Source organism: Hemiscyllium ocellatum, chromosome 25 (genome assembly GCF_020745735.1).
Source record: "Hemiscyllium ocellatum isolate sHemOce1 chromosome 25, sHemOce1.pat.X.cur, whole genome shotgun sequence".
NCBI lineage: Eukaryota > Metazoa > Chordata > Chondrichthyes > Orectolobiformes > Hemiscylliidae > Hemiscyllium > Hemiscyllium ocellatum.
The window spans coordinates 34,189,456-34,216,143 of NC_083425.1; the positions used below are offsets into that span (position 1 = coordinate 34,189,456).

The window sequence follows — 26,688 nt, forward strand, 5'->3', positions numbered from 1 at the left end:
CTGCCTCACAGCGCCAGGGATCCAGGTTCGATTCCAGCCTTGGGTGACTGTCTGTGTGGAGTTTGCACATTCTCCCCATGTCTGCATGAGATTCCTCCGGGTGCTCCACTTTCCTCCCACAGTCCAAAGATGTGCAGGCCAGGTGAATTGGGCAATTTAGAATAGTGTTAGGTGCTTTAGTCAGAGGGAAATGGGACTGGGTCGGTGTGGACTTATTGGACTGAAGGACCTGTTTCAACACTGTCGGGAATCTAATCTTATACAGTATTTGAATGATCAGTATTATAGTGTTTGAATGTTCAGTATTATAGTGTTTGGATATTCAGCATTATACCGTGTTTGAATATTCAGTATAATGCAGTGTTGAATGTTCGGTATTATACAATGTTTGGATGTTCAGTATAATGCAGAGTTTGGATGTTCAGTATAATGCAGAGTTTGAATGTTCAGTATTATACAGTGTTTGAATGTTCAGTATTATAGTGTTTGGATGTTCAGTATAATGCAGTGTTTGGATATTCAGTATTATACAGTGTTTGGATGCTCAGTATCAATGTTTGGATGTTCAGTATTATACAGTGTTTAAGTATTCAATACTGCAGTGTTTGGATGTTCAGTATCAATGTTTGGATGTTCAGTATTATACAGTATTTGAATGTTCAGTACTGCAGAGTCTGAATGTTCAGTATTACAATGTTTGAATACTCAGCACTGCAATGTTTCAATGTTCAGTATTACAGTGTTTGAATGTTTAGTATTACACAGTGTTTGAATACTTGATACTGCAGAGCGTTTCAAAGTTCAGTATTACAATGTCTGAACACTCAGCACTGCAGTGTTTCAATGTTTAGTATTATAGTGTTTGAATACTCAGTGCTGCCCCTTAAGTCGTCAGTATTGCAGAGTGTTTGAATACTCAGTGCTACTACTACCTCTGCCTGCCTGCCCTTTGTACTGTTGTACCACATGAACACTGTACAGTCTGTATCTACAAGGAGCAGCAGCGCTCGGTATGTAACTGCACAAGGAGTAGCAGCTCCGGCGCTCGGCCGCGAAAGCAACATCTCTGTCCCCGGTCCCAGTCCCTCTCCTGCGGCTGCAGTACCCAGGCTGTCTCCTACCTCAGGCGGCCTGGATCCTTTAACAGGCCGCCGCTGTTTTTCTCTTCCGCCTTCTTGGAGGTTGCTCTCTTCAGGGCCGACATGGTGCACTGGGGAGGAGATTTGGGTGTTTGCACTGCCCACACCGCCAGCAGCAGCCACAAGCAATCGAGCAGCTGCAGGGGAGATCTCAGGCAAGAGCTGGAACCTAGGCACTCCCCCCTCTGCAAAGCTGCTGCTTTGTGAATGTCACAGGACTGAGCAATGAGCCTTTAATCTTGCCAATCCAGAATGCAAGTTTGCAGCCTGGGGGTTTAGAACTGGGTGAATTTGGGCGGAACAACTGGGATTGCAAAATAAAATCAAACTAAAACAAAATTGTGGCACCTCACCAGAGAGGGTGGAGTAATGTTTGCCTTACTGTTGGGTAAAAATAATACCTGTCAATAGACTAACTTGTGGACTATTTGGGGCAGCCTTTGTTTGGGTGTTCAGGGATTCTTGCCCCAAGCTTACACTAGTTATAAGATGCCAGTCCTACTGTCCAATCTGGGAGACCTTTAGGCACAAGTGGGACATCCTGTGGCATAATCCTCGAAATGAGTCAGCCTTTCATATTACCAGTTTGACATAATTTCTACAATCTCTCTGTGTATTTTGCATCCAGTATTGGGATCAGTTTTAAAATAGGCCCCACTTTTCTATTGAGAATCTTTGTCAAGACTGACTGTATGTTGCACCTAACCACCATACTATACAGAGATATCTTGTCTCTGAGCACAACAGTCATGGTGAATCTACTGCACTAGTTTCAATTTGGTTGTGGTTGTATTGAAAATTGTTTTGTGCAAGTTATAACTGACATCAAAATTACTGAAGGATTCTATGTTTTTTATGGCCAATATTTGCATACAAAATACATTGCCATAGGCAAATTTCGGTATTTCTGAATGGGTTTTTTAAAATGTCACAAATAATGATATAAAAATAGAATAATTCTGCTGTGTCATTGTTTTCTCTCACAGGCCACAGACTTTGTATGTTTGAAGAATGGCTGATAGTCTTGGAGACAAGCCAATGGAGGCAGACAATGGGATGAGTACACTTAAACCTCCACAGACAGGTTTGAAACTGGTACATCTAGATTTGAAAGGAGCACCACCCAGGGTCTCCTATCTATTAGAGGTGATTTATGAGTCACAGTAGTGACATTTTAATATTTCTTCTCAATGATTATACTTTACAATAAAAGTCACTCTAACCTGCAAAATGCTTTCAGTAACGAAACTGAAGACTGAATTTTTAAATCAAATTTTAAACAAACATTTGCCTGAATAGTTAACTATACGTATTGATACTTTAGCATGGAAAAATGTTAATAAAGCACTCATTATGTTGTAATTAACATATATTATCCAATTTTGGCTGTGTCTCAGAGGATGGCATTGCCAATGAGACTATGCATGAGAAATATTTACCACCTGGAATGAGAAACTTCATTAATGTGATAGACCCTGGTGAACATGGAGCTATGTCCATTGATCATTAAGAGAATGTTCAATAGAAGTGTTTAAGTTTATGAGGTTTTGATGTTGTAAACAACATACAAACTAGGGAAGGAGCCATACTAGATCTGGTTTGGGGGAATGTGCCTAGCTAGGTGATTGACATTTCAGTGGGGGAGTATTTTGGGAGCAGTAACCACAACCCTCCAAGTTTTAAGTTCCTTATGGATAACGATAAAAGTAGTCATCAGATTAAAGTACTGAATTGGGAGAAGGCTAATTACAACAATATTAAATCGGAGCTGGTGAATGTAGATTGGTGGCAGCTATTTGATGGTAAATCCACAGCTGGCATATAGGAATCTTTGAAAGGCCAGTTGATTAGAGTTCAGGACTAGCATGTTCCTGTGAAAATGAAGGATAAGGATGGCAAGAGAAATTGAGAGTTTATACAGAAAGAAAAAAGGATGCATAAGGTTTAGGAAACTGAAGACAGACAGAGCCTTCAAACAATACAAAGATAGCAGGAAAGAACTCAAACTAAGACATAGGAGGGCTAAAAGGGGTCATGAAATGTCTTTGGCAAACAGGATTAAGAAACATCACAAGGCATTTCATACATATATAAGGTGCAAGAGGGTAATTAGGGAAGGGTAGGTCTACTCAAGGACAAAGGAGGTAATTTAAGAGTGGAGCCGGAGGAAATGGGTGAAGTCCTTAATGAATACTTTGCTTCGGTATTCACAAAGGAGAGGGACATGGTGGATGGTGAGTCTTGGGAGGGATATGTTGATGTTCTACAGCATGTTGATATCAAAAGTGTTGGGTAATTTGAAAGGCTTTAAGGAAGGTAAGACCCAGAACCTGTTGGGATCTATCCTAGAGTGCTGAGGGAGGTTGGTAAAGAAATTGCTGGGCCTTGTACAAAATTTTTGTGTTATCTTTAGTCACAGGAGAGGTTTGAGAGAACCGGAGAATAGCCAATGCTGTTCCTTTATTTAAGAAGGGTGAAAGGGATAATCCAGGACATTACAGGCCAGTGAGCCTTACGTCAGTGGTAGAGAAATTATTGGTGAAGATTGTTAGCAATAAGATTTACTCACATTTGAAAACATATGGACTTATGAGCAATGTCAGCATGGCTTTTTGAGGGGAAGGTCATGTCTCACAAACTTGATTCAGTTTTTGAGAAAGTGACAAAAATGATTGAGGGCTGAGTAATGGATGTCTATATCAACTTTAGCACAGCCTTTGACAGGTTCCTCATGACAGGCTGATACAAAAGCTGGTAAAATAGATACAGAACTGGCTTAGTCATAGAAGACAGAGAGTAGCAGTAGAAGGGAGTTTTTTCTCAGTGGTGTTCTGCAGGGATCAGTGTTGGGACCTCAGTCATTTGTGATATATATCTGAATGTGATTTGGAGGACAATGTAGGTGGCCTGATTAGTAATTTTATGGATGACGAAGATTGGTGAGGATGCAGATAGTGAGCAAGATGACTAGAGGATACAGCAGGATATAGATAGGCTGAGACTTGGGCAGAGAAATGACAAGTAGAGTTTATTCCAGATAAATGTGAGGTGATGCATTTTGGAAGATCTGATGCAGGAAGGGATATACAGTAAATGCAGAAGCCTTAGTTGCATCAACAGAAGGATCTAGATCCACAGTTCCCTGAAAGTAGCAACATAGTGGATGAAGCATATGGCACGTTTGCCTTCATTGGTCGGGATATAAAGTATGAAAATTGGCAAGTCATGTTGCAGTTGTAGAGAACTTTAATGAGGCCACATTTGGAATATTGCGAACAGTTCTGGGTGTCACACTGCCAGAACATTGTAGAGGCTTTGGAGAGTCTCCAGAAACCGTTTACCAGGGTGTTGCCTGGTTTGGAAGCTATTAGCTATAAGAAGAAATTGGACAAACTTGGTTTGTTTTCACTTCAATGTTGAAGGACGGGAGTTTCCTTGATAGAAGTTTCCAAAATTATGAGAGGAATGGATAGTCTGAGTTCCTTTTCCCAGTGTAGAAATGTCAATTATTAGAGGACATAGGTTTAAGGTACAAGGCAGTAAGTTTAAAGGAGATGTGAGAGGCAACGTCTTTTACATGGAGGGTGGTAAGTGCCTGAAATGTGCTGCCGCAAGAGTGGTGGAGGTGGATAGAATAGCAATGTTTAACAGGTATTTTGGCAGGTATGTGGATAAGTAGGCAAAAGGTTTTTAGCTTAGAAAGGCATCATGTGTCGGCACAGTCTTAGTGGACCTTGTGCTGTACTGTTCCTTGTTCTCTTTTTTATTAAATCATGGGAAACTATTTCTACTGGGCAGTAACTTAGTAACTCAAAGTCTAAGTCGACACGGGCAAACTAGACTAAGTAACACTGTTCACTGTTGTCAGTTTCTAAGATTCTTGTGATTAATGTGGCCAACTTGAAAATTACAAAAGTATAGTGTAGTCTCAATTCATGTTGTTTACATAGCCCCAAGTCAATTCATGCAATAAGTTAAACTTTGCAACCAATGATATGTTTTGATACGTTAAAGGAAGAGATTACATATTAATGAAATAAATTGTAATCAAGTGGATTCCATTAATTTCCTTGTACTTATTGAGCAGAGTTCTTGCACGGATATGACTTGTTATTCTGAAGTTGTTAGTGAGTTAAAATTGCCTTACAAAAAAAATTAACTTAAAGTTTACTATCTTGATATTTTCTGATTAATATGAGGGCGAATATTATGTCTATTCTGTACATCTTGTAACAGAGCTGTTAAGTTTCAACCTTTGCAATTTAACCTCACCACAATGGATAGTAAAGAGATTAAGTAATTTGCATGTTTAGTTTTATTCATTCAGGGGATGTGGGCATTGCTAGCACGGCCAACATTAATTGCCCATTCCTGTTGCCCAGATGGCACTAAAGCATCAATCACGTTGCTATAGATCTGGAGTCACATGTAGGCTAGACCAGGTAAGGATGACAGATTTCCTTCCCTATAGGGCATTAGTTAACTAGATGGGTTTTTATGGCAATTGATACTTGTTAGATAGTTGCCACTGGCTAACTTTTGTTACATATTTTTATTGAGTTTCAGTTTCACCATTGAACATGTTTGGATTCTAACAAATGTTTCCAGAATATTAGCCTGGCTTTCTAGATGACTAGCCCAATTACATTACCACTCGTACCACCCCTGAAACTGGTGACTTGCACGTGTATGCACATCTGATTATGAGGTCGTGTAGATTTTTAACATGCAATTCTTAAAAAAACACACTTAGTAATTTAACTTTGATCCTTTGACCTGCTTTTCTCACAATATTAAAGATCACCTTTCATTACTGAAAAGTTTTGTTTCATAAAATTGTAACTTGATGTAGTCTGTCTTCTAAGGAGCTAGCACAAGTACAATGGGTCAAATGGTTTCTCTGTGCTATGTGATTCTATGAGCTTCTGAAATTTGAATTGAAATAGCTATATTTCAATTTTCTGTTGTAGATCTTGCCTCTGCTTTCTCACCTTGGTGCAGATGGTATTCTACTGGAGTATGAAGATATGTTTCCATATGAGGGAAAGCTACAGAAGTTAAGGTCCCCAAATGCCTACAGGTGAAGGCTTCATAAGTGAATTAATATATGACTACTCTAAGTTACTTTGTTTTTCTTCTAATTCATAAGGTGTGATGGAATTTTAATTACTTCTTGCTTCACAGTTTCCTGGTTCATTGGAATGCTGCTAATTCTCTGGCTGCATAAACCTACTTCCCACTATGGTCCTTTTTGGGGAACTAATCAGTGGTTTCTTGGGTGATGAATGTTATTGTAGAATTCCATTTGCAGAATTAACAGTGAAGACCAAGGATTCTTCTTGCTTAAGTATTTTTTAATTTATTTATGCACTGTGATATATTTGTCCTCATTGTAAGTAGATGGAATTTGATAAAAAAAAGCAATAAAATATTTTTGAAAACCAGAACAGTACAGGAATGCTAAAATTCAAACCATCGGTACAATGGAGAAAAGGGTAGTAATTGTTTGGCAAGTTGATTTTGATTGGGTAATACATTGTATGGAAGAAAACAGCAGGCTAATATAAACTCTCCAAGCTCCCAATAATCAAAGAAGTGTATACAGTTTAAAGATACCCTTTTTGCTTGTAGACAACAGAGCCCTCTTTATGAATCCTTTTAACTAGCATTAATAGGCTAATTTACAAGCTTGACTTATTATCTTAAATTGGTTGTCTTTTTCTACTGACAACAGTATCTTGTTGGTGGAAAACACTACCTGTGAAGCCAGTGGAGAGTAGTAGCATGAAACAGCCAACTTAAGAGATGTTCTGCCTTTAATACAACTGAGTACTATCACGTATGAATATCATAGGCTACTTACTTCACTGACCAAATCAAATGGTATGCTCCTCTAGCTGCTCATAAATGTTAGAGACCATCCGCCATCAGGATACACTTGCAAAATCCAAAACAGAATATTTACAGTAAGATGTGACTTTAAACAATCCAGTGTTCATTAATAGCTACACTAACAATTGATTTCAGTAGAATACCCAAACGTTGTGTTGACAAATGCTTACTGCATTGTAATCAAATTGTTAAAATGTCTGAAACTTTTCATAATATAATGTCATTGTTAAACTAAATGCAACGTCTACCATGATGTTCAGTGTACTGATTGGAACAAAGTCGGCTAGATGGACCTCAGAATATGAGTTCCTTGGACCAAGTTAACATTTCAATCAGGGAGTCTCAGCTGACAGATATAAACAGAAGTGTCAGAGGTTCTGTTCATTCAAGCAGATAATTTTGAGCTAGCTCGATCAGGTCATGTACTATGCACTTGTAAATAAAGGGTGACTTGGTGTTAGGAAACTGGCCTTCGTTGGAGTTATTTCACCCAGGGTTTTGCAGACTTCCTCACTCTGTGGACCTTTCAAAATTGTAGTTGGGACTCAGAGTGGGTCTGAGGGTTGTCAGGCTTAAGTTGGTACAGCCCGTATGAGATACCGTAATACCGTAATGCACACACACATACATCATCCCTGTCCTGAATGTTAGTACAATGTTAGCTATATATGTTCCATTATTAATAAATGCTAGTTGGAGGTCTTGTATGCGTCAGCTAAGAAAACAAGCAAAAACTGATCAACAGACTTGCCCAAAACAAAAACACATCAGAATTGACTGTGTTTAAAATGCTCCATGGCCTATTTTCCCCTGTCTCCATAACCATCTCCAACTTTATCACATTTTGAGAACATTCCATTTCGCCAACACTCTTTTGAACATCCCCACAAAGTTGAAGTACCATCAGAAATTGTAAATTGTGATGTTTAGCTGCTATGCTCTGCAATTTCATCCCTAATTTGTTTTTGCCTCTTTACCTTCTTCCTCACTCATGGCCATTCCTGAAACTCACCTTCTGACTGAACCTGTTCCAGGTTGGTTCACTTTTTGCAATGACTTATTCCAAGCTTCCTTAAGCATTGTATGATACTACAACAGTAGTATGAAAATGTTCAGAAGTACTTTACTGGATGGTGTCCATGCTAAAGTAGACAGAAAACTGTATGGGTTAGGTGTTATGAGAATATGTCAGATGGCAACTTAAGTTGTTCACAAGGACAATGCAATGAATATAATCAGTTAGGATTTTCAGAAAGCTTTTCACAATGTTCTATAAATTAGATTACAAAGTAAGTAAGGATTAATGTAGTTATTGGCACATAAGCTTATTGATTTACAGGCTGATTTAACAACAGAAAGCAAATGGTAGTGATATCAGAGAAAACATCTGTTGGAATTTAGCAGGAATTTATTCAGCATCTCTTGCTTTTCAATTGTTTTCTAAATGTTATGGGGCCTGCTATCAGTAATTTGTAGTCTCATTAAACTTTGTGGCCAGATGCTGAACAAAAGAATTATAAGAAAATATTTATAAGAATGTTGCCAGGGTTGGAAGATTTGAGCTGTAGGGAGAGGCTGAAAAGGCTGGGGCTGTTTTCTCTGAAACATCAGAGGCTGAGGGGTGACCTTACAGAAGTTTATAAAATCATGAGGGGCATCAATAGGGTAAATAGAGAAAGTCTTTTCCCTGGGTTGGGGGAGTTCAGAACTAGAGGGCATAGGTTTAGGGTGAGAGGGGAAAGGTTTAAAAGGGGCAACTTTTTTACCCAGAGGGCGGTGCGTATAATGGAATGAGCTGCCAGATGAAGTGGTTGAGGCTGGTAAAATTACAACATTTAAAAGGCATCTGGATGGGTATACGAATAGGAATAGTTTAGAGGGATATCGGCCAAGTGCTGGCAAATGGGACAAGATTAATTTAGGATATCTGGTCAGGATGGATGGGTTGGGCTGAAGCGGTTGTTTCTGTGCTGTATATCTCGATACTCGATTCATGCTCATAAGATCTGAACAGATGAGCTGAGGAATGATGGATTTTAACATAGGGAAGGGAATGTCAGGCAACATATATGTAATTTGCTGACCATTTCCAGCCATTAAAATTGCAACAAGGCATATCTGTGGTCCCTCATTGGCAGGTTTGAAGCTGAGGACTCTTGAGAAGTGCAGCACCTCCATAATCCATGTCCCCTTTTAAGGGGGGATGGGGAAGTGGTGGGCAGTACACAGTCTATTGAGACCCTGAAGTAGCCAATTAATGGCCCACCTAAGTGCCTCTTCCTGCAGCATCTGCGTGGAGGTTTGTGCAGATTCATTGGGTGTGATAGTTGCTTTATTTGGTTTCTTCTCCCACTTAACATATAACAACATTCATGGGTGGCACGGTGGCTCATTACTTAGCACTGCTGCCTCACAGCACCACAGACCCGGGTTCAATTCCTGCCTTGAGCGACTGTCTGCATGGAGTTTGCACATTCTCCCTGTGTCTGCGTGGGTTTCCTCCCGGTGCTCTGGTTTCCTCCCACAATCCGAAGACGTGCAGGTCAGGTGAATTGGCCATGCTGAATTGCCCATAGTGTTGGGTGCATTAGTCAGAGGGAAATGCATCTGGGTGGGTTTCTCTTCGGAGGATCGGTGTGGACTTGAGCCAAGTGGCCTGTTTCCACACTGTAGGGAGTCTAATCTAATCAATCACCCATAGAGGAGCCAGGAAATGAAGGCATATTCAGAGCTGCAGTTTGTGTTGATGGTCAATAATGATTTATTTTTCTCATTGCAGTCCATCAGAAATCAAAGAAATCATGAATCTTGCCAGAGTGCTTCATTTTGAAGTAATTCCATTAGTGCAAACCATTGGCCACATGGAGGTGAGTTTAGAAACAAACTAAAGAGGAAAGGCCACATGGGGCTAAATCTCAAGAAATTTCCGAAGAGGATGGATGAATAACTTTACTGTAAATAATGCTGCCTCACAATTGAATGCATAAGAACACATTAATTTATATGTGACTTAAGTCATCTGTGCATTTCCTTAGAACTTAGATAACTGATCAAATTTGTTTAATCTTGTATCTAACACTTTGCATAATTTTGCAGTGTTGGTTCATGCCTTAAGTATGATATGTTAGTCTAACCTCTGGTTAAAACTTTTTAAATTTTTTTATTGTGAAATCCTGTGCTCCAAAATGTGAATCAGCCTTGATGTATTTCAATGTAGTTGTACTCTGTCAGTTTGGGACTTGGAATTCATATCCACTTAACTATTGGAGAATAAAATAACCCATGAGAGATTTCTGGATATTAGATCTGGAATGTCTTGTTATTTTGATAAATTGAATTACCACTGATTGATAACTTTACTTTTAAATCTTGTTCTTACAGTTTGTGCTGAAACATAAAATGTTTTCCCATCTTCGCGAAATGAAAGGATTTCCTAACAGTCTCATTCCTCATAAGAAGGAGTCAATGGACGTAGTAAAATCCATGATTGACCAGATCATGGCAATACATAAAGACTCAAAATGGCTGCACATTGGATCAGATGAGGTACTACAATTAGGTGGAAGGTTTGCTGTGTAGTTTGCAAAAATATTGTTTGTCCTTGGAGGTTAAGTTAATCATGTGGTGTTTACCTTTCTTAAGATAAAAATTGTTCAATTCTATGTTATTTTTAGGTTTATTACCTTGGTGAAAGTGAAGAATCTAAGCAATTATTTGCACAAACTGAAACTACTGCGGACAGCCTATTTCTGTCTCATGTGAAAGCAGTTGCAAATTACATTGTCACTAGCTACCCTAATGTGAAACCCATCATTTGGGATGACATGCTCCGGAACATCAATGAAGAGAAACTTAAAGGTATTGACGCTTTTGCAGTGATTCCATTTAAACTAAAACTATAAAAGGGAAAAATACACTTTGCTTTAAGGTCAGCTTTTCAGATGGCCTGATTCCCAGTATGATGCACGTGGTGTAGATCAGTTGAAACATTGAAACCCCACGATAGATTCAAAACAATGTTCCCTTCTTTATTGCTGTCATACCCAACCAGTTTGTCTACAGAGAGTTCCCATTTATACAGCAGAAACAACAAAAAGTTGTTCAGGCTTGTCCACCTGCGATCCAAGACATAAATGTGCCAGATACATCAGAGAGTTGTGCTATGCCAATGATACCCCACTAGCATTCCATGTCAAGGAACACCTTTAAGCTGTGAATAAATAAACTCTTTCATGTTGATGGTCAAACCAAACCTACACAAACATGAGGAAGACTAATGCCATGGTCCAAAATATTGTTGTATTACTCACAGTCAGTGTTAATGGACCTGCAGTAACAAATGGTCTGTCATTTGTTGCTGAAATCAACACATGCACTGCATCAATTATGTCCAGACCGTATCAGTAAAAGTCCAAAGATAGCCACTTGACAGAAAATTCTGAACTGCGAGATAGCTGAATCCTCAGAGCACTGCTCTACAGTCGTGAGACCTGGACAACATATGCTAGACAGAAGAAAAGACCAAACAGGATACATTTGACACAACATAATTTTATAAGTCCCAGTCGCCAACTCAAAGATCCTGGAGTGTGCTAATTTCATCAGCACACTCATTACTAAGCCAATGATGGCTATAATGACTTGGTCATATTCAATGGAAATGGCTGCATACCCAAAGACATTCTATATGGTAAGCTGGCACTGAGTCAATGTAGGTACTTCTACAAAGACTCCTGCATGTGAGAAATGGAAATGGCAACAGTGACACAACTGAAGGCCAAACAAAGAGAAATGGAAAGTTCATCGAGCTGAGAAGGTGGCCCAGAATTAAAAGATGCCAGTGAATTCCATACCCTCACAGCAATGTGACTCCATCTATAGCTAGTGCAGGAGAGATGGCCATGCCAGCATGGGGCCCCTGTGATACATGAAGTAATGATAAAAATTAACCATCAAAGCACAAACCAATGTCAAGATGGAAGGATGCCAGAGGCTTATGCTTACTATTTGAGTGTTTTTGTCATCACTTTAAATACATTATTTTTTTGCTCTGACTTTAAAAGAAGGAGAAAGACTTGCACTTCCTAGTATTTTTTTAAATCCTGAGGATATCCCAAATCATTTTACCAAGAATTAATTATGTTAGAAGTGTAATCATTGTTGTAAAGTAAAAAAAGTGGCAATAAATATGTACACTGTTAATTCTCACAAACTCCAATGTCATAACAACTAGATAATCTGTGTTTGTAATGTTGATTTAGGGATAGGGATCACCTTCAAATTTGTAGCATGGAATCTTTTACATCACCTGAGATCACCTGATTTCTAGGCTATAGGACTTTATTGACTGGAGTTCAGAAAAATGAGGAGGTGTGTCACAAAACCTGCAAAATTTTAACAGGACTGAACAGAGCAAACACAAGGAGGGTATTCCTGCAGACTAGAGAGTGCAGAACCAAGGGTCACGGTGTAAGGAAAAGGGGTAAGCCATTTAGCACTGGATAAGGAGTGGTGAGCCGATGGCATTCTCTGCCACAAAGCAACTGATGATAAATCTTGAATTGTTTCAAAGAGGAGGTAGGTATACTTCTTAGAGCAAAAGGGACCAGAAGATTTGGGAAGAAAAATGGGAACGTGGTACTGAGTTGGATGATCATATTGAATGGTGAAGCAGCCTCAAGGGGACAATGGCCCATTCCTTCTCCTACTTTCTCTGTTCCTATGCAGAAATCTCTGGAATTGAACTTGAAACCAAACTTTCTGACTCACAGTCAAGAGTGACACTTTTTGAGCAAACTTTTGCCGTCTTTGAGTGTGGCAGAGATGTTTATGTGTTGGTGTTGCAATACCACAAGGATGGAAACAAATGTGCAATTTCTCTGGAGTGAAAAATTTCCAACATAATCTCTAGGAATCTGCTGACTTTTCTTGGTACATTACATCTAATCCACAACATTCCTCACATTTTATTCTGTAAGCTTTCCTTTCACATTTTTGATTGACATGCTGCGCTGTGTGATCATCTTTTGCCCAGTTTGCTCGTCCTGTAATATTTGTCATTGGTTTTCTGTTTGGTTCATTGTGTCTTATACATTTTTACAGTTTCAGAATTCATACACGAGGATATCAGTTTAACTCAATGCTAACTGTAACCTGTGTTTGAGCTGCTTAAAGAAAGTTAAAATAGCATTTCAGTTTTTATTTTCAAGAAAATGCCTGTTTTGGTATGAAACCTGGCATAAGACCATTTCTCCAGAGCAAAAAAAGATGCTAACTCTCACAAACACCAGTGTCATAACGACTAGATAATCTGTGTTTGTAATGTTGATTCAGGGATAGAGATCACCTTGAAATTTGTAGCATGAACTCTTTTACATCACCTGAGATCAATAGGGCCTTAATTTAAAGTTTCAACCAAAAACTAGAGTTCTAGGGTATAGGACTTTATTGACTGGAGTTCAGAAAAATGAGGAGGTGTTTCAAAAAACCTGCAAAACTTTAACAGGACTGAACAGAGCAAACACAAGGAGGGTATTCCTGCAGACCAGAGAATCCAGAACCAAGGGTCACGGTGTAATGAAAAGGGGTAAGCCATTTAGCACTGAGATAAGGAGAAATTTCTTCAGTCAAAGAGTGGTAAGTCTATGACATACAACTTCCACAATGGTTTCACGGTTATCATTACACTAGATGTTTGAATTCCAGAATTACTAATTGAATTCAAACATCACCATCTTCCATGGTGAGCTCTGAACCACCGTTCTCAGAGCTTTACAAATCCAGTGACATTACCATCTGGCCCACCTTAATGCAATCCTGCTGTTCTGAAGTTTATATTTACTCTGTGTCTGTCTCAGCTCATCAGTGGAAATCTACACTCTTAATTTAAATTTATTTTTTTCTGAATTATTTTAGTTTTTCCTTTTAATGCAAACCTTATTCCTTTTATATCCCATTTAGAATCCATGTTGAGTCAGTTTGTTGAACTGATGATTTGGGAATATAATGCTAATCTTGACATTGACAGCATGAGTAAGTAAATGGTTTTGTTTTCAATATCTATAACTAATCATAGCGGTGTGAAATTAGGCAAGATTTTCTTGGCATTTTTCAGGATTGAGTAAAGGCAGTGGCATGAACTGGGCATTTTTGTATATTGCGACATTTATTTTCACAGAAGTAGTTCAAAATTGGGAAGTTGTAAATTTATATTCTAAGTTTAAGTGAGTGACTTATTATCTACTATGCTAATGAAAAGGGGTAGTACAAAATAAAGACTAAAGTGGTGCTGGAAAAGCACACCAGGTCAGGCAGCATCCAAGGAGCAGGAAAATCGACGTTTCGGGCAAAAGACCTTCTCAGGCTGAACAGGTATTACCCGAAACATCGATTTTCCTGCTCCTCGGATGCTGTCTGACCTGTTGTGCTTTTCCAACATCACTCTAATCTCCAGCATCTGCAGTCCTTACTTTCACCTAGCACAAAATAAAGTCAAGCTGTGCAAATCGTACTTATAAGTAAATAAAGTCATGCATCGAATAAGACAAGGCATTCCCTGAACTTCATATCGTGACAACTTATCAAAACCAAACTGATTTAGGATAGCTTATTATTTATATTTTTAAATATGTTTTCTTACCCATAATAAAAAGGCTTCCATTGAGAGCATTGCATTGATTTTCTGCACCAGTAAATACCAACTATTTCTACAGACTGCTTCCACAGTTACTGTTTTCAAGAGCAAAATACTGCAAGTACTGGAAACCTGACATAAAGTCACAAAATGCTGGAAATCCTCAGCAGCAGCTTTAGTGCATAATTCCTTGAAAGTGGAGTTGCAGTCGACAGGGCAGATTAGATTCCCTCCAGTGTGGAAACAGGCCGTTCAGCCCAACAAGTCCGCACCGACCCTCCGAAGAGTAACCCATCCAGACCCATTTCCCTCTGACTAATGTGCCTAACACTAGGGGAAATTTTAGCATGGCCAATTAACCTGACCTGCACATCTTTGGACTGTGTAAGGAAACCAGAGCACCCGGAGGAAGCCCACGCAGACACGAGGAGAACGTGCAAACTCCACACAGTTGCCCAAGGCTGGAATTGAACCTGGGACACTGATGCTGTGAGGCAGCAGTGCTAACCACTGAGCCACTGTGCCACCCTACTGAAAGTGTTTGGCATTTTGCTTTTATTGGTCAGTGCATTGTCTATAGAGGATGTGATGCCATGTTGCAGCTGTGCAGGACGTTGGTTCGGCTATTTTTAGAATACTGTGTTCAATTCTGGTCTTCCTGCTATAGGAAAGAGGTTAAACTTGAAACGGTTCAGAAAAGATTTACAAGGATGTTGCTGGGATATGAGGGTTTGATCTATAGGGAGAGGCTGAATAGGTTGGGACTTTTTTCCCCCTGGAGGATCAGAAACTGAGGGGTGACCTTTAATCAAGTTTATAAAATCATGAGGGGCATAGATAAGCTCTTTTACCTTGGGCAAAGGAGTCCAAAACTAGAGGGCACAGGTTTAAGGTGAGAGGGGAAAGATTTCAAAGGGATCTGAAGGGCAGCTTTTCATGCAAAGGATGGTGCATCTATGGAACAATCCGCCAAAAGAGGTGGTGAGCGGGGAAATATTTAAAAGGGTCCTAAGGGGCAACTTTTTCATACAGAGTGGGTGTATGTGTGGAATGAGCTGCCAGAGGAAGTGGTGGAGGCTGGTACAATTACAACATTAAAAAGGCATCAGGATGGATATATGAATAGGCAGGGTTTAGAGGGATATGGGCCAAATGCCGGCAAATGGAACTAGATTGGTTTAGGCTATCTGGTCAGCATGGGCGAGTTGGACCAAAGGATCTGTATCCCTGCTGTATAACTCCAAGACTAGGACTAGTGAGAGAAACAGTGCTTACATTTTTGCCCCTTTTGATGGCATTTATCTTTTTGTTAAAAAAAGACAGTTTTCTTCTTTCCCTATGCTAAACTTTACTGAACCTCTCTACTTGTTCAAAAACATGTGACATCTCTGACTTTTTCCAATTCTAATGAAAGGTTATCAACGTGAAATTGTAACTGTTTGTTTCTCTACTGATACTGCCAGACCTGCTGAGTATTTTCCATTTTGACATATCATTAAAGTGAAAAGTTGAAATTACTTTTATCATGTTTAATGCAGTTTAACATTTTGTGCATTTTACTGGTGCATTTTTGCTGATTTTGAAAATAAATGAACCCTTTGGATACGTGATTTCTGATGGCACTTGTAATAATGACAATTAATTTGTAATAAAAAATGTCAGTCACCCAGCAGTATCTGAAATCATTGTCCTACATATTGCCTGTTAATAGGTTGAGAACAGCTTTCCCCAATTAGATTTCATGCTTAAAGATTTTGAAAATTGATTTTCATCTATGTAAATAAAATAGGACAAGTTATGTCTCATACACCAATGATATTCTGTTTATATTCACTTAGTGCTTCAAATTCAAAAGTACAAACATTCCGGATTTTCTGTTATGTGGTTTGCAAGTGCATTTAAAGGAGCTACTGGTGCAGCCCAGTCTCTAACACCCATTAGCTATCACTTGGCTAATCACCTGCAGTGGCTGAAAGTGACAGAAGCTCTTTCAAGGGATTCAATACAGTTGCGTGGGATAGCACTCACCGGTTGGCAGAGGTATGTGAAGTAGAAAAGGTTCATAAATACGCCATTGCTGCTATATATTCACCACAGTCTAACAAGTACACTTAGCATCTTTGTGTTTTGCTGTGGTTCAGTTTAATCATTTTCATTGAGTTGTGATTATCTTTACTCTGCCAAACAATGTTCAAGGATGTAATGAATCTGAAGAGAAAACACTAGTTTAACAAATACATTTTGATTGAAATTCCATGGTAGAATATTGATAAATATATTTGTACATAATTCTGCTCTCTACTATTTCAGAATGCTTGGCTCTTAACTGCCAACCAAGTCACTCAGTTGTGACAATTAGAAATGGGCAACAAATGCAGCAAATGCCATGTCCCATGAAATAATGAAAGAAACAAAGATATTAACCTGAATATTATAAATAGTTCAACTTTCAACTTTCAAATGGTAAACTTGCATCAGTGCTGTCTTCTGCATAAAATGTATGCAGTTTTGGTTGTCTGAAGAACCAATTTTATACTCAGATTATTGTGTGTGTTTACAGTTATACAAAAACAAAGCATTTGAAGTTAGAGATAATAGCAATTTGCAAGAGCATAGCATTGCTGTTATCCACATTCATCTCATCACATTTCATGATTTATGGATCATTTTTATCAGTTCTTGACCCTGTGAAATAATTCTGATGTTTCCAAGAAATTGAAAATCTATCTATGTTGTGATGTAAGTTGTGCGAATTATATACAATTTAGGAGCATTTATCTTAGAGTTTGGATTTTGAAATTGTGGCATGTGGGTTTGGTCTGTGTTTATGAAGGGGTTTTATTATTGCCGTGTATTTATGTAGCCATGACAACATGTTTTAAAACAGAGAATGAAAGATTTTATGGACTATAATAGGGTTTTGTTTAACTTGGGAGAGTTTTACAAACAAATAAACAAAGTAAGCAGTGGTAGATCAGGTTTTAGTAAGGCGACTCTAGTTTTTTTTTGGATTACAGCAAACACCCATAGCCTGAAGAAAGTCCTGTTGGTTCTGATTTACAGAGGTCTTGGCTGGAGCTGAATGTATAAAACAATTGCTTCTAAAGAAGCAAGTTAGTTTGGCACAGTTCAGAAATAGGTTAACTCAGTAGAAGGAATTTAGTTTGAAATTTTCAGAGTGGAAGTGTTTGGTTAAAATTCTGAAGGGGTTATTTGAAGCTGAGAAAGTTAAAGATTCATTTTAAGAAGAGACTATTACAATCTCAAAAGTGGGAATTGGAATCACAGTTCAAGCTCTATAAATGTGATAGAAAGGGGGATTTTCTATCATGTGATTACTATAAAGAAATACTATGGGGATTAATGGAATTGTATTTTACTGTGTGTTTTGAAATTTTTATACATACATTATATGTCACTAGTTTGGTTTATTCTTTTTTTGTGTGTGTAATAAACTAGTTTTATTTTTGAAACCAGATCTGTAGCATTGCATGTTTGTGTTTCAGTGAAAAACCACCTCATTAAAACAAAAAAAATCAATTAAGCTAGATTTCAGTTGGTATCTGTGTATTTAAATATCCACTTGTGATGCAAAGGTATAGAAAAAAAAAATTTTGTGGGCGGCACGGTGGCACAGTGGTTAGCACTGCTGCCTCACAGCGCCTGAGACCCGGGTTCAATTCCCGATTCAGGCGACTGACTGTGTGGAGTTTGCACGTTCTCCCCGTGTCTGTGTGGGTTTCCTCCGGGTGCTCCGGTTTCCTCCCACAGTCCAAAGATGTGCGGGTCAGGTGAATTGGCCATGCTAAATTGCCCGTTGTGTTAGGTAAGGGGTAAATGTAGGGGTATGGGTGGGTTGCACTTCGGTGGGTCGGTGTGGACTTGTTGGGCCGAAGGGCCTGTTTCCACACTGTAAATAATCTAATCTAATAATCTAATCTAATCTAATCTGACTTGTTCGATAGTAATATCAGCTGAGATCTTAACAATGCATAAATTCTAGTTTCATTTTTGTTCTATTTCTGGTGATTTATTCAGACTGATGCAGAAGTTTGCTATTTTTAAGTGAAGAATCCTAATGCAGGCAATTGGCAAAACTGGCTATATTTTTCAAGGCAGAAATTAAGAGATTTAAGACACAGTAAAAGATAATTTGATCATCCCAACAGATAGCTGTGTCAGTGACAGAGAGCTGTGTCAGTGACAAAGACACCCTGTCCTTTTCACCACTCCCAGCTCACCCTAGCTGGGTCTTGCCTGACTGACCCTGGTGAAGCCATGAGTCTAGATGAGAGTTGTGCTGGAAAAGCACAGGAGGTCAGGCAGCATCCAAGGAGCAGGTTCTAAACTCTGATTTCCAGCATCTGCAGTCCTCACTTTTGCCTGGTGAGGCCATTCCCACTTGCTGCTTTGCTATTGCCTTCAGCCTCACTCTTGGTTCAGGGCTTCCTGTGGTCATAGCAGTGGCTGCCATTCCAGCAGATGTGCTGGCTCTGATGAGCTGCTAGCCATGTACTCTTGGAAGTGAGACCCTCTTCCTGAAGTCAAGAATATGGCGCTGGAAAAGCACAGCAGATCAGGCAGAAGAACCGAGGAGCAGGGAAATCGATGTTTCGGGCAAAGGCCCTTCATCAAGAATGAGGCTGGGAGCTTAAGAGAAGGCCCTAAGAGCCATGATAGATGACAGGTAAGTGCATGAATGGGATTTAATCTCTTCAGTGCTCCCATCAACATGACATTGTTGCCTCACCCCCTCCATTCGGTGAATGGGGACATTAAGTTCATCACAATAAGATTGAAAAACAAAATAGAGACAAAAAAAAGTAATTCCTTCCATTTTTTTTTGTTTTGCTTTGCAAGATATGATCATTTCTCCGTTTTGTGTGAGCTACTTCCTGTGGGGCTTCCATCCTTGGCTGTTTGTCTGCAAGCTCTGAAAAACGGTAAGGCATATTCATAAAAATGTATGTACAAAGATCTTTTAAGTAACCAGTGGCTTTCTGAGCTACTTCATTATTGGGACTTTACCATCTAATCTGCAATTGTCTGCAGATTTCTACACAGGGAATGATTTGCTTTCCAAAGATGGATTATCAAATATTGATCATTCAGAATGACTTCTGTTTATCATGATATAATTACTGGTTCTTTGTTCAGAATAAACAGCTCAGGTAAAGCTCAGTTCAAGAGTACATTTATCTGAGTTGCAAACATAAGCTGTAGACCAGTAATTCTCTATTGTCTTGTACAGATTTTAACGCCTTTAAATAGACTTACAAGAGTTGCCAGTCCCACCAACTACCAGTGCTATTTCAATCCTGGCTACTTTGTAAAGTGAAATAAATTCATGAGATAACCATCAACAATATGCATTCCATATCAGATATTTTCAACTTCGCACTATAGTCCTTGCTGTAGGACCACCCTAAATTTGAGGTACATATTGAGCAGCAGTAAGGGGGGAGTATGTTTGGACAAGAAAAGTACTGTAACAATGAGTATATGAAGGCAAAGCTGCATCAGGTGAACTGAGAAACCAGGTTAACAGGTCAGTAGACTTGCAGTGGTAGATTTTGTGAAAACTATACCACACACGGTCAAAATTAAAAATGCTCTCCACTTTCTTTTAAGTGGTTACACAAGGAGATTTTTGTTATTCCTTCACTGTTCTACAAACAGGACTTTTAGAAGAATGGAGTGGTTGTAGAATTAATTCAGACTCAGATCAAATTGTTTGAACCTGGAAGGCTGCTCAAAATTTCTTTATTTGGTACTTCCAAAAAAAAAAATTACCTCTGTGTTTCAATCAGGTGTGTTCTCTGAAAAGGAAGAGGACTTTGTGAAAAAATGTCTTGGATTCAAAACATTGAGAATTAACTTCATAAGGTAACTGGCCAACAGACTTCATTTGAATACTCTGTTGTATTTCAAATACAGTAACAAAATGTGAATGATTAACTGTTAGAAGCAATAATACATACATTATTCGTATGAAAAGTCATATATTTCATCTGGTTTTAGTTTGAAATTAAATCCACATTATTTATTAAAATAAATTAAAATAAAATTAAAATTCAAACAGGCTAATGTACAGACATCTATTATGAGAAAGATTTAAAAGAAATTGTAGATTTACTATGATCTTACATCAAACAGGAGATGCAATTATGAGTTGGAGTCTTTTAATTTGGACTCACATTATTAAGAGATGACTCAATAGGATGGTTTTTGGTTCTGAGGCTTATGAAAAGACAGATTGGTGCAGCGATAGATTGGTCTCACTGGTCAATAAGGTATTAGCAGGAGAGCACAAGTTCAAGTCAATCACAAAAGGAATTGAAATGGAGCTAGTAAAAACATCTCAGCATGGATGGTGGTGAGAATTTATAACTTTCTGGTATTTACAGGAAAAGCTTAGACCTAAATGAAAGTTGTTTTAACCTGGAACAGTGCTTGAAACTCTTTTATTTGAATCGCTACAAACTGGTGGTTAAGTGAATCCATTAACTGTTTTAGAATGTGGTCTGATAGTTGCTTCATTCAGAGAAATATTAAAGTACATAGGGAAGCAACCCAGAGAGTGAGAATGGAAAAGATGCCTCATGCAGAAAGATGTCAATACAGAGGTGATAACCGAAATACGAATAGAATATTCTGTGGTACTGCAGATGCAGCAAATCTTTAAGAGTCATAGAATCATAGAGATGTACAGTATGGAAACAACTTGTCCATGCCAATCAGATATCCCAACCCAATCTAGTCCCACCTGCCAGCACCTGGCCCATATCTCTCCAAACCCTTCCTATTCATATACCCATCCAAATGCTTTTTAAATGTTGCAATTATACCAGCCTCCCCCACTTGTTCTGGCAGCTCATTCTATACACGTACAATCCTTTATGTGAAAAGGTTGCCCCTTAGGTCTCTTTTATCTTTCCCCTCTCACCCTAAACCTATACCCTGTAGTTCCGGACTCCCCCATCCCAAGGAAAAGACCTTCTCTATTTGCCCTATCCAGGCCCTTCATGATTTTATAAGTCTTTATAAGGTCACCTCTCAGCCTCCGACGCTCCAGGGAAAACAGTCCCAGCCTACTCAACCTCTCTGATAGCTCAAATCCTCCAACCCTGGCAACATCCTTGTAAATCCTTTCTGAAGCCTTTCAAGTTTCACAACATCCTTCCTATAAAAGGAGACCAAGATTGCACGCAATATTCCAAAAGTGGCCTAACCAATGTCCTGTACAGCTGCAACATGACCTCCCAACTCTTGTACTCAATACTCTGACCTAGAAATGAAAGCAAACCAAACGCCTTCTTCACGATCCTATTTACCTGTGACTCGACTTTCAAGGAGCTATGAACATGCACTCCAAGGTGTCTTAAAATGCTAATTATTATTAAAGCCAAAATTGGATTTCTGTTCTCATGATTAGACTTTGGTTCAGTTTGTTGTTATGAGTTTGTAGTGATTAAAATAATGTGGATTAATGTGGTAAAGGGCTAGATTTACAGTTGGTAGGTATGAACGTGGTGGCTGTGGAGGTGGCACAGAAAACCAAGAAAGTTGCAGATCCACCACCAGCCGTGGTCATCAGTGAGCCAGTGGGGACACACTCAATCACTGCCCACTGAAGGGTCTTAGCTTTCCACTTCCAGCAATTACCTGGTGGCAGCGAAACCCATATGGCATGTTACTCTGTGCAAGCTGTGTCAGGCAGGGAGGGTGTGCTAGAAAGCCTTATTTAATGCATACACTGGGCCCTCCCCAAGTGTTAATGCTCACCAGGTTAGTGCCAGCCCTCCTTGAACTCCAGCCCTGTCTCTCACCCTTGCCAGGAGCCGACATGACTTCCGTGCACATGCAAAATTCGAACCCAGCTCAGCTCACCCCCTCAGACCCACAGTGTAGTACCAGCTGGTGCTGCTCACTACTGGAGATGGGCCTCTGACTGGCCAGAAGTTCTCTGAAGCTGGATTACATGAGGGGACAGAGTGCCACTTCAGAGCTACTGACTGTGGACAGCCATTTTTCTGATGGATGGCATCACACACACAAAAAAAAATCTCTAACCTCTAGAATGTGAAAGACATTTAATGGTGTTAGAACTGAACAAAGGTACAAAACTAGTTTTCCGCCCAGTAAAATCGGCCAATTTCTTTAAACATTTCTATGATGGAGCATGTTGCATTGATTTTAATAGAGAGACCAGGACCTGCTACACAAGAATCAAAATTTTTGTTTGGTACAGTAATTGTATTCCTATACTGTTCCTACATCAGATTAATACAATGCAATATTGATGAGAATCAGGACAAATTTATTGTAAATAAAACAGCAACAAGAGCCAGTTAAACAATTAAATATATTGGAAGGTTTTGTATTTCTCTTTCAGTACCGAAGATGCTGGCAGTTTTCCAGGCAGTGATGTATTCAACCGTGTGACTCAGATAATCACCTTCATGCAGGAGTCTATTGATAAACTCCTTGAAGAAAATATGTAAGGGTTGGACCTTTTGATCTTTTTTTTAAATTGTATAATATTGACAGTGAACACATCATTTTTTTTTCTGTCAAAGTGTAGCATTTTACTTCCCTTGTGAGTTCAAGGGTGGACTCCTCAGGGAGGTGGAACTTTTGTCCATCACTAGAATACCTTCTGACCCTGACCAAGTTTCTGAATAATTTATCTGCATGCAAAAACTGGGGCCTGGAGCCTCCACTGGTGTATCACATGAGACTGGGGCTAGACTCTTGCTGAAGCCTACCCCAGAAAAATGTAGCTGTCCAGCTGCCTTGTTTGAAAACAAATGTTGAGGTCTGTTCCATGTCATGGTGTCACCCTTTGGGATAGTTTTCACACATCCTTCTTCCAAATTCTTTTGCCCAAGATCTCCTCTGATGATCACAAAATATTGGATGCTGGGTCTTCAGTTTGCAACTGCTTATAATATAATGACATGAAAACGTGATAACAAAATGTACACAATATCCTTCAACCCTCCTACTTTTTCTGAATTAGATACATAAAAGGATGGTTCAGTAATTATCACAGAAAGAGGAAGTTTGTTCATCCCATTATAGTTCGGCATTTTGAAGGAGAAGTCAGAAGGTATGTTTGCATGAAGTTTGCTACTTTGCATATTCATCAAAAATCTTGAAATTATAACTATTGGGTTATGGTTATTAATCTGAAATTGCAGCAAAACTGTTACCTGATAAATGTGATTACAGTGATGGCTACTAATGGCTAATGACGGCTTTCTAGGGTATATGTACATTGGAAGACTGCTGTAAGTGAGCTGAGTGCAGCGCTGGAGAAAATCTATTACCCAGATACTGTGGAAGAGTGGCTAGAAGAACATGTTCACCCCAACTTGACAAAGTTGCAACTGTTTGTGAAAGACATGGATGAAGCTTTGGCATCAGGAAATTTGAAATAAAAATGTAATTATATTGATTGAATTTTAAGAATCATCACATTGAAGTTGTTAATTTGAATGCATGACCTCCTTTGGTTTATAGTTAGCTTCATTCAAGGTAATGAACAAGGACAGGAGAGTTAGCTTGAAACAAGAACAAAATACTTTAGTTCTTCAAACCCATTGCATCCATATTGTTTACAATCCATCCTAGCTATTTTATCTCTTTTGAGACAGAGAGTCCTGCATTGAAGCTTTAAACTAACTGAAGCTGTACTCCGTGGGTTTTCTCTGGGTGCTCTGGTTTCCTCCCACAGTCCAAAAATGTGCAGGTTAGGTGAATTGGCCATCCTAAACTGCCCGTAGTGTTAGGTGAAGGGATAAATTTAGGGGTGGGTTGCGCTTCGGCGGGTCGATGTGGACTTGTTGGGCCAAAGGGCCTGTTTCCACACTAAGTAATCTAATCTAATCCACAACTCAACCCTCAGGCAGTAATGTCTAGCCTTAGCAGCACAGACGATTGTTGAGCAATGGGCAATTTGGTAATCTCAGAAGAACTTAAGAACAGCAAAAGACCATTTGGCTATTTAAGGCGACATTGCCATTTCAGAACACTATGGCTGACCTTAGTCAATACTGATTCCTAAAAATTTCAATTATTTTGCCCTTTTTTTTGAATAGTGTAAAACTAAATCACTAATAATTAGGTTTATCAAATACTCTAGATCAGTGCAGAGTTAATTCCTTTGGCTTATTTAGAAATGGATTAATTATTTTAAGTATAGATGTGAAATATAGCAACAGAGATTGGCTTGCAGTTGTAAAAACTGTCATAATGTTGATGTAGACACTGTACTAATGTAACATTATTAAAAGCATTTATGCAATTTCTTTTTTTAAAAAAACATTATTTTACTTCTCATAATAATTCCGTGTAGATAGGTCAAAATAGGCAAGATTGCTTTGGTGATCAGATAGTCTTTTCCACAGGGTAGGCGCGAGCTGTGAACTGGGACTTTGTGAAAATCCTGATGGAGCTGACTTTGTGGGAACTGCCTGGGGAAATGAAATTTCCAAGAGGCACTCACTGTGTCTGGCACACTCTAAGAAAGTCCCTTCGAGATTCCACAGGGTTCCAACTCACTTAAACTAAATAGTTACCCCAAAAATGTTAGAGGATTAAAAAGCTTATCAAGCTCTTCAGTGTCTAATAAACTTCACCTGACTCACCAGCAACCCCCAACTACACTCTGAACCCAGCTACCCCTAGACCTGACACCCTCCAACCCTGACCAGACCCTGCGGGACACAACACCCCTAACACGATACCACCCCCAACACCCTGGCCCCTCTCAATGCAATATGTGCCCATCTCACCCAGACAAGACCTAGTTGACTTGATACTCCATCCACCCTGAACACGCTGGAATCCCTCACCCATTTTACTGTAATATTATCCACATGTCACCCTACCCCCTCATCCACCTGCCATCTGGAATACTACTCTGTATTGACTGCCCTGTGCTACCCTACCCCCAATCCAGCTGGCCTCCTAACCCACCTTAAACCTTCACAGAAATGTATAGAAAAGTTCAGCAGATCTGGCAGTATCTGTAGAGAGAAATCAGAGTTAACATTTCAAGTTGAATTACTCTTCCTCTGAACTGAAGGTAGTTAGAAAAATGTTTGTTTATATGAAGATAGTGTGGGGTGAGGCGATAAGAAGGGAACAGAATCAGAGTTAGGTGCTTACCCACTACTTTTTCTGTCCAACTGTTCTTCCCTCTCTTTGTGCTCTATCCCCACCTATCATTTACTCCTTATCCCCTCCCCCACTCTATCTTCTGCATATAAACTGACATTTTACAACCTACCATCAGTTCTGAGGAAGGGTCACTCGAGCCAAAACATTATCTCTGTTTTCTGTCCACAGATGCTGCCAGACATACTGAGCTGTTCCAGCAGTTGTTTTGTTGCTGACTTACAGCATCTGCAATTCTTTCAGTTTTTAAATCCACATAGACCTACCAATCTACAGCTTAATTACATCTGCCACTCTCAGACCAACCCCCTCACCCCAAACCCCCAGTTTAATTCAGTAATGTTCTTTCAGAAAGGAAATGTGTTGTTGCTACTTGCTCTGGCTACCAGGGACTCCAGACTCCCAGCAACGTGTTTGACTCTTTACTGCCCACTGAAATGGCCGAGCAAGCCACTCAGCTCAACAGCCATAAGGGATGGGCAGTAAACGCTGGCTTAGCCAGCCGACATCCCATGAAACAAAAAGTAAGTAAATTTCCTTCTCACAGTACTCTAGCTGTCAGCTGTCAAAGTGGCTGCAGGGCATTTAAACGACACAATATCAGGGCAGTTAACACTACTGCAAAGGATGTGGTTTCCACGCCAGCTCCAATCCACTACTAGCTGTGATGTTTTCTGGATTGGGGAGTTAAAGTGTTGAGCCACAGGGTGGTTGGGATGGTTGGTCTGGGTGTCCCAGAGGTGTTCTCTGAAACATTCCGCAATAGGCGGCCTGTCTCCCTCCTTGGTGCTGGGAGGCAACAGTGCTAATCACTGAGCCACCGTGCCACCCACAAATAAA

At 39.4% G+C, this 26,688-nt stretch overlaps 2 protein-coding genes across 4 annotated transcripts in view; one reads left to right on the plus strand and one right to left on the minus strand.

The window, feature by feature from the left end:
- Positions 1-1,305, minus strand: part of uts2r2 (urotensin-2 receptor 2) — a 142,040-nt gene extending 140,735 nt beyond the window's left edge. The window contains exon 1 of the mRNA XM_060844201.1: positions 1,122-1,305. Coding sequence (XP_060700184.1) covers positions 1,122-1,204 — 83 coding nt within the window. The 5' untranslated portion in view covers positions 1,205-1,305. The remainder of the gene's footprint in view (positions 1-1,121) is intronic.
- Positions 930-24,943, plus strand: LOC132827625 (hexosaminidase D-like). 3 transcript variants are annotated; one of them, XM_060844195.1, is made up of 13 exons: positions 930-1,010; positions 2,126-2,285; positions 6,110-6,219; positions 9,811-9,898; positions 10,413-10,577; positions 10,706-10,889; positions 13,992-14,063; positions 16,503-16,704; positions 19,525-19,607; positions 20,475-20,550; positions 23,060-23,164; positions 23,687-23,776; positions 23,933-24,942. In XM_060844195.1, the coding sequence occupies exons 2-13, from the start codon at positions 2,151-2,153 to the stop codon at positions 24,105-24,107; spliced, it is 1,485 nt and encodes a 494-aa protein (XP_060700178.1). In that variant the 5' UTR covers positions 930-1,010; positions 2,126-2,150; the 3' UTR covers positions 24,108-24,942. The 3 variants fall into 3 exon arrangements, with proteins under 3 accessions (XP_060700178.1, XP_060700177.1, XP_060700179.1); XM_060844194.1 differs by lacking the exon at positions 930-1,010 and adding an exon at positions 1,086-1,294 and having other exon boundaries at positions 23,933-24,943; XM_060844196.1 differs by lacking the exon at positions 930-1,010 and adding an exon at positions 1,380-1,527 and having other exon boundaries at positions 23,933-24,943.
- Positions 24,944-26,688: the final 1,745 nt, after the last annotated feature.

Bases quoted from the DNA above. Each gene is read 5' to 3' on its own strand.
- LOC132827625 (XM_060844195.1), top strand. From the start codon at position 2,151: ATGGCTGATAGTCTTGGAGACAAGCCAATGGAGGCAGACAATGGGATG. The intron at 6,220-9,810 runs GTGAAGGCTTCA...TTCTCATTGCAG, and splicing joins AGGTCCCCAAATGCCTACAG to TCCATCAGAAATCAAAGAAA. The intron at 23,165-23,686 runs GTAAGGGTTGGA...TTTCTGAATTAG, and splicing joins AAACTCCTTGAAGAAAATAT to ATACATAAAAGGATGGTTCA.